Below are 18,584 nucleotides of genomic sequence, written 5' to 3' on the forward strand. Positions count from 1 at the left end.
ATTAGCCAGGATGGTCTCGATCTCCTGACCTCGTGATCCGCCCATCTCGGCCTCCCAAAGTGCTGGGATTACAGGCTTGAGCCACCGCGCCCGGCCTCTCCATCTAATTTTTTGAGACAAGGTCTCACCAGGTCTCCCAGGCTGGAATGCAGTGGCACGATCTCTGCAACCTCTGCCTCCCGGGTTCAAGTGATTCTCCAGCCTCAGCCCCCTAGTAGCTGGGATTACAGGTGTGCACCACTGTGCCCAGCTAATTTATATATACATATTTTTTTTTAGAGAGACAGGGTTTCGCCATGTTACCTAGGCTGGTCTCGAACTCCTGAGGTCAAAGTGATCTTCCCGCCTCAGCCTCCCAGAGTGCTGAGATTACAGGTGTGAGCCATTACACCTGGCCTATTTATTTTGAGATGGAGTTGTGAGACTGGCTGATTTTTGTGTTGTTGGTAGAGATGGGGTTTTGCCCTGTTGCCCAGGCTGGTCTTGAACTCTTGGGCTCAAGTGATCTATCCTCCTTGGCCTCCTAAAATACTGGGATTGTGGGCGTGAGCCAGCAGGCTCAGCCATATCACCAAATTTCTGAATTCTTACGTTTTTGTACTTTTTGTGAGGGGTTGGAGACAAGGCTTAGTTTCCATGAAGTCTTCTGTTTATGTCAGCATGTAGTACTTAACCTTTAAAAATCAGGTTTAATGTCATTTGTAATGTTCTGGGAAATGAAAGGAAAACTGATGTCTTTGTTATAATTTGCTCCAGCACTTTACTATCATTTAGTAGACTTAGTATTTTGCTGTCCTTGACTTTTCAAAGAGCTCTCTGGCAGTGGCAGAAGTGGACTTAGGCTAAACTGTACAACTATTAATATATATGGAGAGAAAAGGCTATGCTTTTCCCCAGTTAAAAAGATGAGAACTTGGGAGCATACTTTCCCATCACCCTGGCTTTATTTACCTTTTTTCCTATCCTGATAGTTGTGCAGAGGCAGTGGGAAGAATTGTTCACTTGGCATATATGACTCCTTCCTCATTGCTGGTATGATATGTAGGATGTGTTGACTGAGAAGGCAGTAAGTACCTACTGGAAGCAAGGACAACATAACTTGTACTCCATTTTACTAGTCTCCTAGCATTTCAGTAGAACAGTTTAGAAGCTAAATTTATTCAAAGGGTGCAGAGTTTGCAGAAACTTCTAGCTGTGTTCAGCCATCTCAGGCATTTGCCTCTGTAACCATACAGCATTTCTTTTAAAAGATCCTGAAGAGGCTGAGACAAGAGGATTGCTTGAGCCTAGGAGTTTGAAGCCAGTCTGGGCAAAATAGCAAGACCCCAATACATTTAAAGAGAGAGTGATCCTAAAGAACAGACTTAGTTGAGCCTGTCTCATCCTACTCGTTCACCCTCTGTTAGGATCCTATTCCAATAAATAGTTTGAATCTACCAGATAAGGATGTTTTTCAAGGGTTGGAAACAACTTCTAAAGAATAGGATCTGTATTTTACAGAAATGTGAAATTACTGGGGAATACCCAGAAGGTGGGCATTTTGCCAGTAAATGGGTATTTTGAAGAGAGTGTGTGTATGTGTATGTGTAACTTACGAAAAATTCCAAACATGCAGTAGAGAGAAACATTTAATAAGCCAGTGACCTGTCTTGTTTCCTCTGTATCCCCACTTTGCTCCTCCAACCAGATTATTTTCAAGAAAATCTCAATCATATCATTTCATACCTTGCCACTCTTATAAACTAGCAAGTTTTGAATTGGGAAGCATGTTTGTTATTGAAAAATATTTTCTCATCATGATGGATCATTGTGAATAAACCACTTGTTTAGTGTTCAGTGTCTTGATATTGCTTAGCCGGAGTTGAAAGTAGATTGATAACTGTCCTGAATATGAGACAGGTAGGCATTGAGATGGAACTCAGCTGAGTGCTGATCCATTGTAGTATGTTAAAAGCTTAATGAATTGAATTAAATGAAGTAGAATTTACTAAGGCAGGCACCTTGGCTTTTAGACACCCAGCATAATTCCGAGATGGTGGAAGAACATTTTGGCTTTTAAAAAACAAAGTTTGCTGGAAGTCTACACTTGCCAAGATCTCGTTGCATAGTTCTGAGTTCTCTCAGAGTAGAACTGCACAGCTTACAGAACACCAATTAAAGGCTTTTTTTTTTTTTTCCAGCAAGAGATTATGTTTTACCTAAACCAAGTTATTTAAAGAAAAAAGGAGAAGGAGTATATGTTAGTTCCTAGGCTGTTGCTATAGGGCAAAGAGTTTTATTGCTCATTTGAAGCTACTTCTATTTGACAATCTATAAATATATCTTGCTTAAGTTGGAAAGCATTTTCAGCCCTAAATGTGTTCTCATTGCATGTGACATAATGTAGTTTTATATTATGAAGACAGAACCAGCTAACTACTGGCCACATTGTTAGAAATAAAAAGAAAGCAAGATTTAAAGTTTTCTGCTTTGCTTCTAATAATGTGTTCAATTAGGAAGCAGATTTTAAAGCTAAAAAGCAGCCATCTCTTTCATAGAAATGGCCTAAATGATGGGTGTGTATCTGCAGGGCAAGAGTATAGATAAGCAAGTAGTTTATAAACAGGCCCTATTCTAAGAAGCTAGCCATTTTAGGAGAGCAGCCTGGGTGATTCTTTTGAAGATAAATTGGATATTATAGTTGAAAGATTAATTGGCTGCCAAAAATAATTGGGTAAGGGATTTAATTGGATGTTCATAGGTAGTCTCTTGAATCAAATAACCATTTAGGGCTCTTTGAAGTGAGTTGTAGACTTGCTCCATATTTTAAGTTAATTTTAGCTGTTTCTCTAGGAACCCTTTTTCCATTTTATCTGAATTTGCTGCTGGAATTTACAGACTCCTAGTGTTTACAGAAAATTGGGCATATTGTTTGAAGCAGCGTGGTGAACATTCTACCTTAAATCTACTTTTCAGGCACTTAATTTTATAACGATGGAAACAAAAACTCTGATTTCCTGGGGAAAGCTACCTGGCATTTTGCTTTTATAATTACATCTGTTTGGAAGTGTGACTAGTCTCTTTTTGATGACACTTACTATGTTCCTTTCTTTAGGGGCTTAGTGCTAGTTTGGTAGTAACTTCAGGGCAGACTTTTAAGCACTTTGGAGAGAGTGTGACAGTCAAGGTTTGGATGGTCCTTTTATGAACTGAGGAACAGATGTCATGGCTCTTCTTGGGACAGGTTGATAGAACCACTTCTTTTTTTTTGAGACGGGGTTTTGCTCTTGTTGCCTAGGCTGGAGTGCAGTGGCGTGACCTCAGCTTACCGCAACCTTCGCCTCCCAGGTTCAAGCGATTCTCCTGCCTCAGGAGATTCTCAGCCTCTCGAGTGTCTGGGATTACAGGCATGCACCACCACGCCCGGCTAATTTTGTATTTTTAGTAGACATGGGGTTTCTCTATGTTGTTTAGGCTGGTCTCGAACTCCTGACTTCAGGTGATCCACCCGCCTCAGCCTTCCAAAGTGCTGGGATTACAGGTGTGAGCCACTGCACCCGGCTTTTTTTTTTTTTTTTTTTTTTTTTGAGACGAAGTCTCACTCTTGTCTCCAGGCTGGAGTACAGTGAAGTGATCTCACCTCATTGCAACCTCTGCCTCCCTGGTTCAAGCAATTCTCCTGCGTCAGCCTCCCAAGTAGCTGGGACTACAGGTGCCTGCCACCACACCCAGCTAATTTTTGTATTTTTAGTAGAGACGGGGTTTTACCATGTTGGCCAGGATGGTCTCAATCTCTTGACCTTGTGGCCCGCCTGCCTTGGCCTCCCAAAGTGCTGGGATTACAGGCATGAGTCACCGCTCCTGGCCAGAACCACTTCTTTTGCTACTAAAATCCATTCTGTGATGGAGTAGAGAATGTCAAGGTAGCTTCATTATGTCTGTACTGATATGTGTCTGGGGTAAGATTTATGCTTTGATGGGAGAAACTAGGGACAGGGATAGAGGTGGACATACAGTTGGTGTGAATGTGCTGAGGGAGCCATGATATGGGTGGGCTGGGGTGATGTTTTCTGGAAAGGGTAACTGAGGAGCATCAACATTATACAAAAATGTTGAGTTTGTTTGTTTACCTTGGGGGTATTGAGATGGAGCTCCCTATTTTCAGCCATACTTCTTCCTTCTTGACCTCTTAGTACCAGAGGCTTGCAGACCAGTTTTTTTCTTTTGTCTTTTTTTCTTTTTGTTTTAAATGGAGGCTTTCTCTGTTACCCAGGCTGGAGTGCAGTGGCGTGATCTCGGCTCACTGCAACCTCTGCCTCCTGGGTTCAAGTGATCCTTGGTCCTCAGCCTCCTGAGTAGTTGGGACCACAGGTGCACACCACCATGCCCTGCTAATTTTTTTTGTATTTTTAGTAGAAACAAGGGTTCGCCATGTTGGCCAGGCTGGTCTTGAAGGCAGGAGAATCACCTGAACCTGGGAGGTGGAGGCTGCAGTGAGCTGAGATCATGCCACTGCACTCCAGCCTGGGCGACAAGAGAAAAACTCCATCTCAAAAAAACAAACAAAAAAAACAGAAAGACAGAAAAGAAAACAGAAAGAAATCATATCACATGGACATATTCATAATCTAAAATATACCTTGAAAGGATGACTCATCAGCCAGGCACAGTGGCTCACACCTGTAATCCCAGCACTTTGGGAGGCTGAGGCGGGTGGATCACCTGAGGTCGGGAGTTCAAGACCAGCCTGACCAACATGGAGAAACCCCGTCTCTACTAACAGTACAAAATTAGCCGGTTTGTGGTGGCGCATACCTGTAATCCCGGCCACTTGGGAGGCTGAGGCAGGAGAATCGCTTGAACCCAAGAGGCGGTGAGGCTACAATGAGCCGAGATCGTGCCATTGTACTCCAGCGTGGGCAACAAGAGTGAAACTCCGTCTCAAAAAAAAAAAAAAAGTTGGGAGGGGCCGGGCACGGTGGCTCACGCCTGTAATCCCAGCACTCTGGGAGGCTGGGGCAGGCAGATCACCAGGTCAAGAGCTCAAGACCATCCTGGCCAACATGGTGAAACCCCGTCTCTACTACAAGCACAAAAATTAGCTGGGTGTGATGGTGCGTACCTGTAGTACCAACTACTTGGGAGGCTGAGGCAGGAGAATCGCTTGAACCCAGGAGGTGGAGGTTGCAGTGAACCAAGATTGTCACTCTGGCGACAGAGTGAGACTCTATCTCAAAAAAAAAAAAAAAAAAGATCGGTAAAGAACTACTACAGGCAATTTAAGTGAGAAGGTTGGTAACCAGTATACCTCCAGCTGGACATATCTTAATATGTGTCATAATCCTTCCCTTTAATGAGATTCCCAGTTTCCAGGAGAGGGACTTACTTCCAGGTTAGTTATTTTATACTTCAGGACTCAGGGAATAAGTCATATTTACTATAATACTATTTTTATTATTATTTTGCATTGTGAGCTGCTTTATTCCAGTGAATTAAATTGTTTACCAGACTCTGAATTTTCTAAGCAAGTGTTTAAAACATACTTTTTAAAGACCTTCCTTAATACTGTGTTTAAAGCCTTAAATGAAGCTGTTTACATATATACATTTAAAGGACGAATTTCAGCATGTTACTCTAAAGATGGGTTGTAAGCTGTTTTTATTACAGTGAACTGACTCCACCCAAACCACGAACTTTGTAGGCCAAGTGTTTAAAGAAGCTTTTTAAAAAGTAAATCATTTTTTAAATTTTTAATAAAAGAGATCAATCAAATGTTTAGTTATTTAAAACTTTTTTAAAATTGTTTTTGTAATTTGACACATAATGTACATATTTATGGGGTATATTGTGATGTTTCAATGCATGTATACATTGTAATTACTATTTCATCACTTTAAACATTTATCATTTCTTATTTCTTTTTTTTTTTTTTTTTGAGACAAAGTCTGTCTCTGTCGCCCAGGCTGGAGGGCAGTGGTGCAATCTCGGCTCACTGCAACGTCTGCCTCCCGGGTTCACACCATTCTCCTGCCTCAGCCTCCCGAGTAGCTGGGACTACAGGCGCCTGCCACCATGCCCGGCTAATTTTTTCTGTTTTAGTAGAAACGGGGTTTCACTGTGTTCGCCAGGATGGTCTGGATCTCCTGACCTTGTGATCCGCCCGCCTCGGCCTCCCAAAGTGCTGGGATTACAGGCATGAGCCACCGCACCCGGCCCATTTATCATTTCTTTGTGGTGTTAACATTCAAAATTTTCTCATGGAGCTATCTTGAAATATACAACATTGTTATTAGCTATAGTCACTTTACTGTGTAATAGAACACCAGAACTTATTCTTCTAACTGTAACTTTGTACTATGACACTTTAAAGAATTTTGGTCCATTCAGAGCAGGTCCCTTAGTTTTTCACTGAGATTGTGGGATGGCTGTGTCTGGGCCTCGGTTTCCTTTTCTGTAAAATAGGGGGATAACACGACCTTCCTTACAGGACTGTTGTGAGAGTTAACCTTGTTACTACACCTGTTGTTCAGAAGGGTTGTAAATATGCACCTTCTGGAAGTAAGCAAATGAACTGAAGCACTGCTGCATATCACTCACAGATCCAGCTTTCTTGTGTTCTGTGAAGATTTAAACAACAAAAAATGCCTAGTAATTCACTTTTATTTTTAGCTCTTTGGTTCCTTTTGTACTGTGATGTATTAATATAAGCACTTAGCAAACTAACGGCGAAATACAAACATTTGATCTCTAATTTCTAACTCTAGTATCATAGTTATTCAGATAATGACTAGCTGGTTTGCTTTCAATCTGTTAAAACTGCGAGCTGTGGGTTAAATTGCTGAAGTAAGGTGACTATAAAAATACATTTACTTTTTTATACAAAGTTCCTTTCATTATGCTTGCAGACCGTATGACAGCCTTAATCATGATGTTGAATTTTTAATTTATTTAGTGGACTTAGAGATTTTTATTAAGAATCAAGGCTTGGTTAGTTTATATTCTAGGCTGATACAAATTTGTGACCCTTTGTGTTATGAAACCAGAAGCTTGGTGTCATAGTGTGGCATATTAGTCATATTAGTCAGCCTTTGCTTCTTTAGTAGCGTCAGGGCCTCTTGCCTTGCATTTGCCATCTTGCCGCTCAGCTTCAAATGGCATGTCATAGTGTGCCTGGTGGTTGCTGAGACAATGGCCAGGCTACCTATGATTAAAAACGTCTTTAATCATATGGCTGTGTCTGTCCCTATTAAACTTGAGCCTTCTAAGTTTTGTGGAGCTTTTAGAAAATTGTGTTTGATAATTGGTTTATATTTAGCTCAGTGATTGAGTTAGGCATAGAAAAGACAGTGTAGATCTTTTCTTTTTTTGAGACAGAGTCTCTTGCCCAGACTGGAAGTGCAGTGGCTCGATCCTGGCTCACTGCAACTTCCGCCTCCTGAGCTCAAATGATTCTTGTTCCTCAGCATCCTGAGTGGCTAGGATTATGGGCGTGCACCACCACACCTACCTAATTTTTGTATTTTTTAGTAGAAATGGGGTTTCATCATATTGGTCAGGCTGGTCTCAGAACTCCTGGTCTCAAGTGATCTGCCCGCCTTGGCCACCCAAAGTGCTGGGATTACAGGTCTGAGCTGCTGCACCTGCCTAGATCTATTTTAAAGTGCCCTGAGTTAGAGTGGAATCCATGAAGGCTTGATCAGCTCTAGACTTTTTTTTTTTTTTTTTGGAGACAGAGTTTTGCTCTTGTTGCCCAGGCTAGAGTGCAATGGCGCGATCTCGGCTCACCACAACCTCTGCCTCCCAGGTTCAAGTGATTCTCCTGCCTCAGCCTCCTGAGTAGCTGGAATTACAGGCATGTGCCACCACACCCAGCAAATTTTGTACTTTTAGTAGAGATGGGGTTTCTCCATATTGGTGAGGCTGGTCTTGAACTCCCAACCTCAGGTGATCTGCCCACCTTGGCTTCCCAAAGTATTGGAATTACAGGCATGTGCCGGCCTTGACTCCTTTTTTTTTTTTTTTTTTTTTTTTTTTTGAGACAAAGTCTTGCACTGTATCTGGGCTGGAGTGCAATGGTGCAATCTCGACTCACTGCAGCCTCCCACTCCTGGGTTACTCTTGGGCGACGAGAGCGAAACTCCGTCTCAAAAAGCAAAACAAAACAAACCCCAGTATGGTACTGGTGTATGGAGAGACAGTAGATTAGTGGGATAGGATCAAAAGCCCAGAAGTAGACCAAGTATATATGAACATTTAGTGTATGGTAAGTCACAGGGTATCTTAAAATTTTTTTTGCTGCAATAGAATGCAATAGATGGGGTATTTTATAAACAGATTTATTTCGTATGGTTATGGAGGCTGAGAAGTCCAATATCAAGGTGCTGGCATCTGGTGAGGGCCTTCTTGTGCTATTATCCTGTGGCAGAAGGGCAAAAGAGCACAAAGGATTGCAGAACTCATCCTTTTATCAGGTATCTACTCCTAAGATAAAGGTATTAATAATCCATTCATGAGGGCTTTGCCTCTAACCATTTCTGAAAGACCCTACTTCTCAACACTGTTGGATTGGAGATTCAGTTTTCATCACATGAACTTACAGGACACATTCAAACCATAGCCCAGGGAGAAAATCATTATTTATTAAAGGGTTTTTAATAAATGATGCGGTGACAACTGGGTAGCCCTTTTGGAAAAAAATACAACTAGATCCGTGTCGCACATCATACACAAGACAAAAACTCCAAATAGATCAGAGATCTAAATAAAAAAACAGTGAAACCCTACACATTCTAGAAAAAATTGTGGGTGAATTCTTAGGTGTAAGAAAAGACTTTATGGCTGGGCGAAATGGCTCATGCCTGTAATCCCAGCACTTTGGGAGGTGGAGGTGGGCGGATCACCTGAGGTTGGGAGTTTGAGACCAGCCTGACCAACATGGGCAAACCCCGTCTCTACTAAAAATGCAAAGTTAGCTGGGCGTGGTAGTGCATGCCTGTAATCCCAGCTACTTGGGAGGCTGAGGCAGGAGAATTGGTTGAACCCAGTAGGCAGCAGTTGCAGTGAGCCACGATCACGCCATTGCACTCCAGCCTGGACAACAAGAGCAAAACTCCATCTCAAAAACAAAACAAAACAAAGAAAAGACTTTCTAATTGACTTGAAATCCATCCAGAGGCAATGGAAGAAAAGTCTGGGGCTAGGTGTGGTGGCTCACGCCTGTAATTCGAGAACTTTGGGAGGTCGAGGTGGGCGGATCATGAGATCAAGACCAGTGTGACCAACATGGTGAAATCCTGTCTTTACTAAGAATACAAAATTAGCCAGGCATGGTTGCGTGCGCTGGTAATCCCAGCTACTCAGGAGGCTGAGGCAGGAGAATCACTTGAACCCGGGAGGCGGAGGTTGCAGTGAGCTGAGATCGCGTCACTGTACTCCAGTCAGCCTGGGCAATAGAACAAGACTCCGTCTCAAAAAAAAAAAAAATGTTCCTACTAAAAATACAAAAATGAGCCAGGCGTGGTGGTACATGCTTGTAATCGCAGCTACTGGGGAGGCTGAGGCAGGAGAATCGCTTGAATGTGGGAGGTGGAGGTTGCAGTGAGCTGAGATCGCACCACTGTACTCCAGCCTGGGCAAGAAGAGTGAAACTCCGTCTCAAAAAAAAAAAAAGTCTGGTAAATTTTACTGCATAAATTTGTTGGGATGCATAGCACTTCATGGGGAAACAATAGAGCATTTCCATCAAGAAAGCAAGAATGCCCATTACCTCTGCTGCTGTTCAACATTGTACTAGAGGTTTAGCTGGCCCAATTAGATAAATCGGTTGTGAGGGCCTAAGGATTGGTAAAGAAGTAGAGCTATCTTTTGTTTCCAGATAAGGTAGCATACCTGGAAAACCCCAGAGAAGCAATGGTAAATCTAACTTAAGAGATAAATGAATTCAGTAAGGTAGCAGGATATTAACATATAAAAAAGCCAGTAGTTATTTTTGTTTATTTGTTTTGAGACAGGGTCTTTATGATAGTGAGTTGTCCAGGCTAGAGTGCAGTGGCACTATCATAACTCACTGCAGCCTTACCCTCCTGGGCTCAAGTGATCTTCCCACATTAGTCTCTCAAGTACCTGAGACTACAGGCACATACCACCACACCCAGCTAATTTTTTAATTTTTTTTTTTTTTTTTGTAGAGACCGGGTCTTGCCAATATGTTTTTATACACAAATAATAGCCACTTAGAGGACATAATAGGAAAATGCCCTATTTACAATAGCAACATGCAAGATGAAATACTTAGGAATAAATCTAAAGAGAAATGTGCAGAGCCTCTAATAGGGAAACTACTTTAAAACACTTCTGAAAGATAAAAAAATGTACTTGATCAAATGGAAAGACAGCTGTTTTCTTGGTTAGGGCAGCTCAGCATTATAAGATGTCAGTTCTCCCTACATTAATTTAAAAAGTTAATGCAATACCAAAAAATACCAACAAACTTATTTCTCTGTAGTTAAGTTGATAATAAGGTTCACACAGAAAAGCAAGAATTGTTAATGGAAGTCTTTTTCTTTAGGATAACTGGGATGACGATGATGATGAAAAAAAAGAGGAAGCAGAAGTAAAACCAGGTGAGCCACTGGGGCACCTCCATTTTTGTTTTTATGTCTTGCTGAGCATTTGTGACTTGTATTAAGACAAATGACAGAACGCTAACAAAATGGGAGATTTTGGTATTTAGAAACCAAGTGTCCTTCCATTCCCACTGTATTCTGTTTTCCCTGCAACTTTTCTGTATCTCCTCAAAATATAATCAGATTAGATACCTGCTGTATTTCTGTGTGAGTGCTAGGTATTGTTAGGAGGAAAGGGTAGAGGTTTTGGCATTAATTATAGTTGAATGATCTAAGCCCTGCCTATAGGACGGTGGGGAAATATGAAGAGATATTTGGATCTTAGGGGTCACGTTAGAGAGGAGAAGGAGTCGTCCCAGAAGTTTCCCATTATTTGTGAGAAAAATCACTGTTTGAAGCTGGGAAAGGTTTAGTCTCTTAACAGTATACAAATATCATGTCTGTCTCATCAATAAACTGGAAAATACTCAGTATAACTGTCAATAAAACTTTTTTTTTACTTTTAGAGGTAAAAATTTCAGAAAAGAAAAAAATAGCAGAGAAGATAAAAGAAAAAGAACGGCAACAGAAGAAAAGGCAAGAAGAAATTAAAAAGAGGGTAAGTACTGTTTGTTTTCTAAAATACAGAATTCTCACATCGGTAGTGATATAGTTTCTAACAGGCTGCAAACATTACCTAGCAATTTGAAGGGCTCTGTAAAGACTGTAAGTGGATACCATAAGGTAGGTAAAATCCAAAACAAATTGATTTATGGTTTTTGCAAAAAACCCAGTTTTATATATGAGTGTCTTTTAAGTTTTGACAAACATTCAGGAACAGTCATGATAGTGCAGTGACTATAGTCAGTGATTTCTGCCATTGCCTGTACTTCATTCTAGTCAACAGGATTAGATTTTTTTTTTTTTTTTTGAGACGGAGTCTTGCTCTGTCACCAGGCTGGAGTGCAGTGGCTCAGTCTCGGCTCAGTGCAACCTCTCTGCCTCCTGGGTTCATGCCATTCCCCTGCCTCAGCGTCCTGAGTAGCTGGGACTACAGGAGCCACGGCCAGCTAATTTTTTGTATTTTAGTAGAGATGGGGTTTCACCATGTTGGCCAGGATGGTCTCAATCTCCTGACCTTGTGATCCATCTGCCTCGGCCTCCCAAAGTGCTGCACTTTCAGGCGTGAGCCACCATGCCTGGCCAGGATTACTTTTTATTTGCAGTGTATATATTGAACAAAATATAAAAATTGTTCATTTCTGTGCCATGTAGCTATATAAATGTATTTGTTTTTGATTATTTGGCACAGGATCAGAAATATTTATTTGCGTGGTTTTTTTGTTTTTGTTTTTGTTTTTTAGACAGAGTCTCACTCTGTTACCTAGGCTGCTGGAGTGCAGTGGTGTGATTTTGGCTCACTGCAGCCTCCACCTCCCAGGTTCAAGCAATTCTCATTCCCCAGCATCCCAGGTTGGAATTACAGGCACACGCAATCATGCCTGGCTAATCTTCGTATTTTTAGTAGTGATGGGGTTGCGCCACATTGGCCGGGCTGGTGTGAAACTCCTGACCTCAAGTGATCTGCCTGCTTCGACTTCCCAAAGTGCTGGGATTACAGGCATAAGCCACCACACCCAGCCTATTTTCTATTTCTTTTTTTTTTTTTGGAGATGAAGTTTCACTCTTATCACCCAGGCTGGAGTGCAGTGGTGTGATCTCAGCTCACTTCAACCTCCTGCGGGGTTCAAGCGATTCTCCTGCCTCAGCCTCCTGAGTAGCTGGGACTACAGGCGTGTGCCACCACACCCAGCTGATTTTTGTATTATCAGTGGAGATGATGGCATTTCACCATGTTGGCCAGGTTGGTCTCGAACTCCTGACCTCAGGTGATCAACCCGCCTTGGCCTCCCAAAGTGCTAGGATTATAGGTGTGAACCACTGCGCCTGGCCTATTTTCTATTTGAGAACACATTTACATAGTTCAAAAATTAAAACAGCCCAGGGTGGTTTGCTCACGCCTGTAATTGCAACACTTTGTGAGGCTGAGGTGGGAGTATTGCTTGAGTCCATGGATTTGAGACCAGCCTGGACAACACAGGGAGACCCTGTCTCTACAAAAGTAGAAAATGAGCTGGGCATGGTGGTACATGCCTGTAGTATCAGCAGCTTGGGAAGCTAAGGTAGGACAATCACTTGAGCCCAGGAAGTTGAGGCTGCAGTGAGCCATGATTGCACCACTATACTCCAGCCTAGGTGATAGAGCAAGACCCTGACTCAAAAAAAAAAAAAAAGAAGGAAACGGCCGGGCACAGTGGCTCACGCCTGGAATCCCAGCACTTTGAGAGGCCGAGGTGGGTGGATCACAAGGTCAGGAGATCAAGACCATTCTGGCTAACATGGTGAAACCCCGTCTGTACTAAAAAATACAACAAATTAGCTGGGTGTGGTGGCGGGTGCCTGTCGTCCCAGCTACCTGGGAGGCTGAGGCAGGAGAATGGCGTGAACCCGGGAGGCGGAGCTTGCAGTGAGCGGAGATTGTGCCTGGGCGACAGAGTGAGGGTGACAGAGCGAGACTCCATCTCCATCCTGGGCGACAGAGTGAGACTCCATCTCAAAAAAAAGAAAAAAAAATTATATCCCAGTATAAAGAGAAGATAGATACACAGTAAGCTGTCAACTGTCATCTCAGAGAAGTGGGTTTGGGAAACAAATGACATCTACTATTATATCTTTAAAATTTGTTATAATGATACTTTTATAATTAGACAATATGATGGAAAGGGGAAATGTTTTGAACCATTCTGTTGGACATTTAGGTTGTCTGTACATTTATTTGAAATTATGAATAATATTCTAATGTACATTCTTGGGCTTACATATTTGTGTGCATCTTATTTCTTAAGGTAAATACCTAGAAGTAGAATGCTTGATTAAAGCATGTAAAAGTATTATTTAAGACTTGATACATATTACCAAGTTGCCCTAGAAAGGTTGCTCCAATACAGTTTTTTTATTTTTATTTTTTATTTTTTTTGAGACAGAGTCTCACTCTGTCACCCAGGCTAGAGTGCAGTGGCCGGATCTCAGCTCACTGCAAGCTCCGCCTCCCGGGTTTACCCCATTCTCCTGCCTCAGCCTCCCGAGTAGCTGGGACTACAGGCGCCCGCCACCTCGCCCGGCTAGTTTTTTGTATTTTTTAGTAGAGACGGGGTTTCACAGTGTTAGCCAGGATGGTCTCGATCTTCTGACCTCGTGATCCGCCCATCTCGGCCTCCCAAAGTACCGGGATTACAGGCTTGAGCCACCGCGCCCGGCCCCAATACAGTTTTAGTAGCAGTGTATGAAAGTAATATTTTTACCTTTTTCACAGTCTCAATTCCTTATTTTTAAAAAAGGCTATAGAAGTAACCCCAGTCTTCCTGGGTACAAATCTGTCACATTACCAGCTGTGTTACCTTCTATTATTGTGCGCAGGTTGTTTCTCTGTGCCTCCATTGTTTATCTTTAAAATTGGGTTAAGAGTATCTAAAGTGGGCCCGGCGCGGTGGCTCAAGCCTGTAATCCCAGCATTTTGGGAGGCTGAGACGGGTGGATCACGAGGTCAGGAGATCGAGACCATCCTGGCTAACACGGTGAAACCCCGTCTCTACTAAAAAATACAAAAAACTAGCCAGGCGAGGTGGCGTGCCTGTAGTCCCAGCTACTCGGGAGGCTGAGGCAGGAGAATGGCGTGAACCTGGCAGGCGGAGCTTGCAGTGAGCTGAGATCCGGCCACTGCACTCCAGCCTGGGTGACAGAGCGAAACTCCGTCTCAAAAAAAAAAAAAAAAAAAAAGAATATCTAAAGTGGACTGGGTGCAGTGGCTCATACCTGTAATCCCAACACTTTGGGAGGCTGAGGTGGGCGGATCACTTGAGGTCAGGAGTTCAAGACCAGCCTGGCCAACATGGTGAAACCCTGTCACTACTAAAACTGCAAAAATTAGCTGGATGTGGTGGTGCACGCCTGTAATCCCAGCTACTCGGGAGGCTGAGGCACGATAATCATTTGAACCCAGGAGGCAGAGGTTGCAATGAGCCAAGATCGTGCCACTGCACTCCAGCCTTGGTGGCAGAGTGAGGCTCTGTCTTAAAAAAAAAAAAAAAAAGAAAAAAAAAAATCTAAAGTGTTTAGAGGAATGCCTGAAACAGTAATTACCAGTGTTCACTTTTATTTATAATTATATATGCTTATTTAAGAATTCATACAATACAGAAAGGTACTGGGTGCATCATAATCCCAGTGCTTTTTAAAAACTTTTGTCTCATTTTAGTTAGAAGAACCTGAAGAACCTAAAGTGCTAACACCAGAAGAACAATTAGCAGATAAACTGCGGCTAAAGAAATTACAGGAAGAGTCAGACCTCGAATTAGCAAAGGAAACTTTTGGTAAGACAGGAGTATGATTGCAATACACTATTAAACTGTTACAGGTGAAGACCCCAGAAAGTTCAGAAAACATTTCCTTTTCTTAAAAGAAACATGATACTGGCTAATGTAGATATTAGAAAGCAGTTTTTAATCTCTGTGTATATTTGAGATTTCATTACATTTTCAGATTTTTGAATGTTTTGAGTAAAAGATTATTAAGGTAAGTCATTTATAGCAATGCAAGAAGGGCAAAAAGGAGTAGACTCAAATGAAGTTCACTGCTGCGTAGAATATTTTTATCAGCTGGATGAAATTTGCATGAAATGTGAGGTCTGTAGCTTTGAAATGGACTGTAGGGCTGTCCTGCTGTCTCAAGACTTAGACAGTAGGATGTTGCTCCAGGTGAGGCATGCAGCTTTTTCTGTGCCTTCTTGTGCTCAGTGTCATTTCCTTCTGCAATCCTTCTGTGCCCTTACCATGCCCTGTCTTTAGAGGGCCTCCATTTCTGTGTGTGGTGTCTGCAGCTGTGGTTAGTGCATGAGATAAAAGTGCAGCATCCTATAAATAGTTACATTCAGACTGTTCCAGAGTAAGAGACATTGCTAGAGAAATAGTCAGAGCCTTCACTTCATTTAACCAAGTTTGTCATTACCTGTTGAGTACTTTTCAGAGTAGAAGATCATGTTGAAACAGTTAAATCACTGCAATTTATAGCCAAGAAGGAAAGCTCTAGTTATTCTGATACGTCTCCCCTACCTTCATGCTTTCTCTACTCTAAACAGATCAAAAGGCTGACTGTAGTGGTTGTTTTCCTTTTCATGGGGAAGTGTGACCTTATCTGTTAGTGGATCTGTACAAATACCGGGAGTTGCTGTGAATGCTCCTGTGCACCATTGTATGCTTGGCAGGTCTTAACTGCACTTGTCTAATTATAGAGGGCTCTTGGCTGTTATTATGTGTCTTCCTAGGATGGTAAAAGCTGCCCATGTGTTTATTAAAGAGGCAGGTTTATGAAGTGTGCATAAAGCCTAGCATGGGACACCTGTTATAGACTAAAAGGTAAAAAACATGCATTTATACAGTCATTGTTAATAGGATTTTACTGTTGTGTTTCTCATACTAAAATACCACATGTGATGTTGTTAATAACTAACGTACTTGACATGGAGGATACAGAAGCATACTTATCTTAGTCTAAAACTCATGTGGGCCAGATTTTTTTTTTTTCTAACAGGGTCTGGCTCTGTCACCCAGGCTAGAGTACAGTGGTATGATCTCTGCCTCTGGGCTCAAGCCATCCTCCCACCTAAGACTCCCAAGTAGCTGGGACTACAGGTGTATGCCACCACGCCTGGGTAATTTTTGTGTTTTGGGTATTTTTTTGTAGATACAGGGTTTTACCATGCTGCCCAGGCTGCTGTTGAACTCCTGAGCTCAAGTGATCTGCCCGCCTTGGCCTCCTAAAGTGTTGGGATTATAGGTGGGAGCTACCATGCCCAGCCTAGGCCATTATTTCTTCTATTGGGATATAACATGTTTACCCCTTTTTAGCTTCTGGAGTTAGACAAATACTTTCACAGGATGCATCTTTGTTTCTTACTCTTTTTGTTCCCTCTCTCCCCACTTTACTGTGGGAGTGTTCTTGTACAAGAACAGAGGATCCCTTTTGTAATGTAATATGTTGTTTTGCTTTTAGAGAAAGGGTCTTGCTCAGTCATCCAGTCTAGAGTGCAGTGGTGTGACCATAGCTCACTGCAGCCTCAAACTCCTGGGCTTAAGCAATCTTCCCACCTCAGCCTCCCGGGTAGTGAAGGCTACAGGTGAATATCACCACACCTGGCTAATTTTATTTTATTTTTTTGAGGCAGAGTCTCACTGTGTCACCCACACTGGAGGGTAGTGGTGCAGTCTCGGCTCATTGCAACCTCCGCCTCCTGGGTTCAAGTGATTCTCGTGCCTCAGCGTCCCAAGTAGCTGGGAATACAGACACATGCCACCACCATGCCTGGCTAATTTTTGTATTTTTAGTAGAGACGGGGTTTCACCATGTTGGCCAGGCTTGTCTCTCGGACTCCTGACCTCAGGTGATCCACCTGCCTTGGCCTCCCAAAATGTTGGGATTACAGGTGTGAGCCACTACATCTGGCCACACCTGGCTAATTAAAACAATTTCTTTTTGTAGAGATGAAGTCTTGCTGTGTTGCCCAGGCTGGTCTCAAACTCCTGGCCTCAAGCGATCCTCCCTCTTAGGCCTCCCAAACAAAGCACTGGGATTACAGGTGTGAGCCACTGTGTCTGGCCGATATATTGTTTTTAAATGAATAAAATACTTATTTATAAAGAAAACCTGTTATATAGAAATAGATGTCAGAATACTAAAATGACAAATTTGTGATACAGAATTATGTGCTTCCTTATGGATGCATTAAATAAGGTATAGTGGCAGGTCTAATAAATAATGTCATTTGAGAGTAATGATGACTGAACAATATTAATATTGTAAGATAATCTGTAATGTCAGGAGAGTGTGTGTAATCTCTCCTGGTAAGTCAAGTTTTGCTAATACCACTGTGTTTTGTTGCCAGTCAATTGAAACTGAAGGAAATGCTGAATTACGGGTTAATAAAGATGTAACTTTTTTCTGATTTAAGTTCATAGCCCCCCTACTCCCACCCCCCACCCCACCCTGCCCCGCTCCAGCCATTCTATCCAATGACTCCAGTGGCTCCAGGTTTAGAGCCTCTGCTTTAGAATGAAACAACAGGGTTATTCAGATAGCTGATTGGCTTGTAAGGTTTCAGTTTTAAAAATCCTAACCTCCTGATACTTTTCAGTGCTTCTTTTCTCCTACAGGTGTTAATAATACAGTTTATGGAATAGATGCTATGAACCCATCTTCCAGAGATGACTTTACAGAGTTTGGAAAGTTACTAAAAGATAAAATTACACAATATGAAAAATCACTATATTATGCCAGTTTTTTGGAAGTCTTAGTTCGAGATGTGTGTATTTCATGTAAGTAATTCTAATCTCTGGCCCCTCTGGGTAGATTTTTAGTAGGATGTTATCTTCAGGAGGTTGAAGGCTATTTTTTATTTTCAAGGATACTATAATACAGACTCATGATTTGCTGTTTTTAGCAATTACCTTGTGAATGTTGGTCTGCAGATACACAGTGAATCTGAGTGCTGGATCTTTTTGTTTGTAGGGGTAGGAGGACTTCTTGTTTTACTATGGCTTCCTTAAGAGATGCCTAGGCTTGTCAACAAAGCAGCTAGTAAAACACTGGTCTATTCTTTTTATCTGATTATCACTTGAGAGGGGCTGGGAAGTATCTTTTGAGGGAAAAAGGTCTCTGGCCATGTAGGATTTGGGTTGGGTGAGACTTTGGCCACTGTTTTTTTACATGTCAGAATTAGACAAGGTGCAAGTTGCATGACAGGGCTGGCACCTATTCTCTGCGTCCGTGGTTGTGGTGCCACACCTTGACAGGAGTCATACATTTCTCCTGGGTGAATGGGAGTGACAGCCATGGGTGGTGAAGCAGGAACGTATGGAAGGGACTAACCGGTTTTGCTAGTATTTGCAG

The 18,584-nt window shown here is 42.2% G+C and overlaps 1 protein-coding gene across 1 annotated transcript in view; it reads left to right on the top strand.

Moving 5' to 3' along the window:
• The first annotated feature begins 6,522 nt into the window (after positions 1–6,522).
• Positions 6,523–18,584, top strand: part of EIF3J (eukaryotic translation initiation factor 3 subunit J) — an 18,541-nt gene continuing 6,479 nt past the window's right edge. The window contains exons 1-5 of the mRNA XM_017861014.1: positions 6,523–6,537; positions 10,547–10,601; positions 11,111–11,202; positions 14,899–15,013; positions 17,849–18,010. Coding sequence (XP_017716503.1) covers positions 6,523–6,537; positions 10,547–10,601; positions 11,111–11,202; positions 14,899–15,013; positions 17,849–18,010 — 439 coding nt within the window. The remainder of the gene's footprint in view (positions 6,538–10,546; positions 10,602–11,110; positions 11,203–14,898; positions 15,014–17,848; positions 18,011–18,584) is intronic.

The sequence above is a fragment of the Rhinopithecus bieti genome, unplaced genomic scaffold (genome assembly GCF_001698545.2).
Source record: "Rhinopithecus bieti isolate Rb0 unplaced genomic scaffold, ASM169854v2 scaffold_55715, whole genome shotgun sequence".
Taxonomy (NCBI): Eukaryota; Metazoa; Chordata; class Mammalia; order Primates; family Cercopithecidae; genus Rhinopithecus; species Rhinopithecus bieti.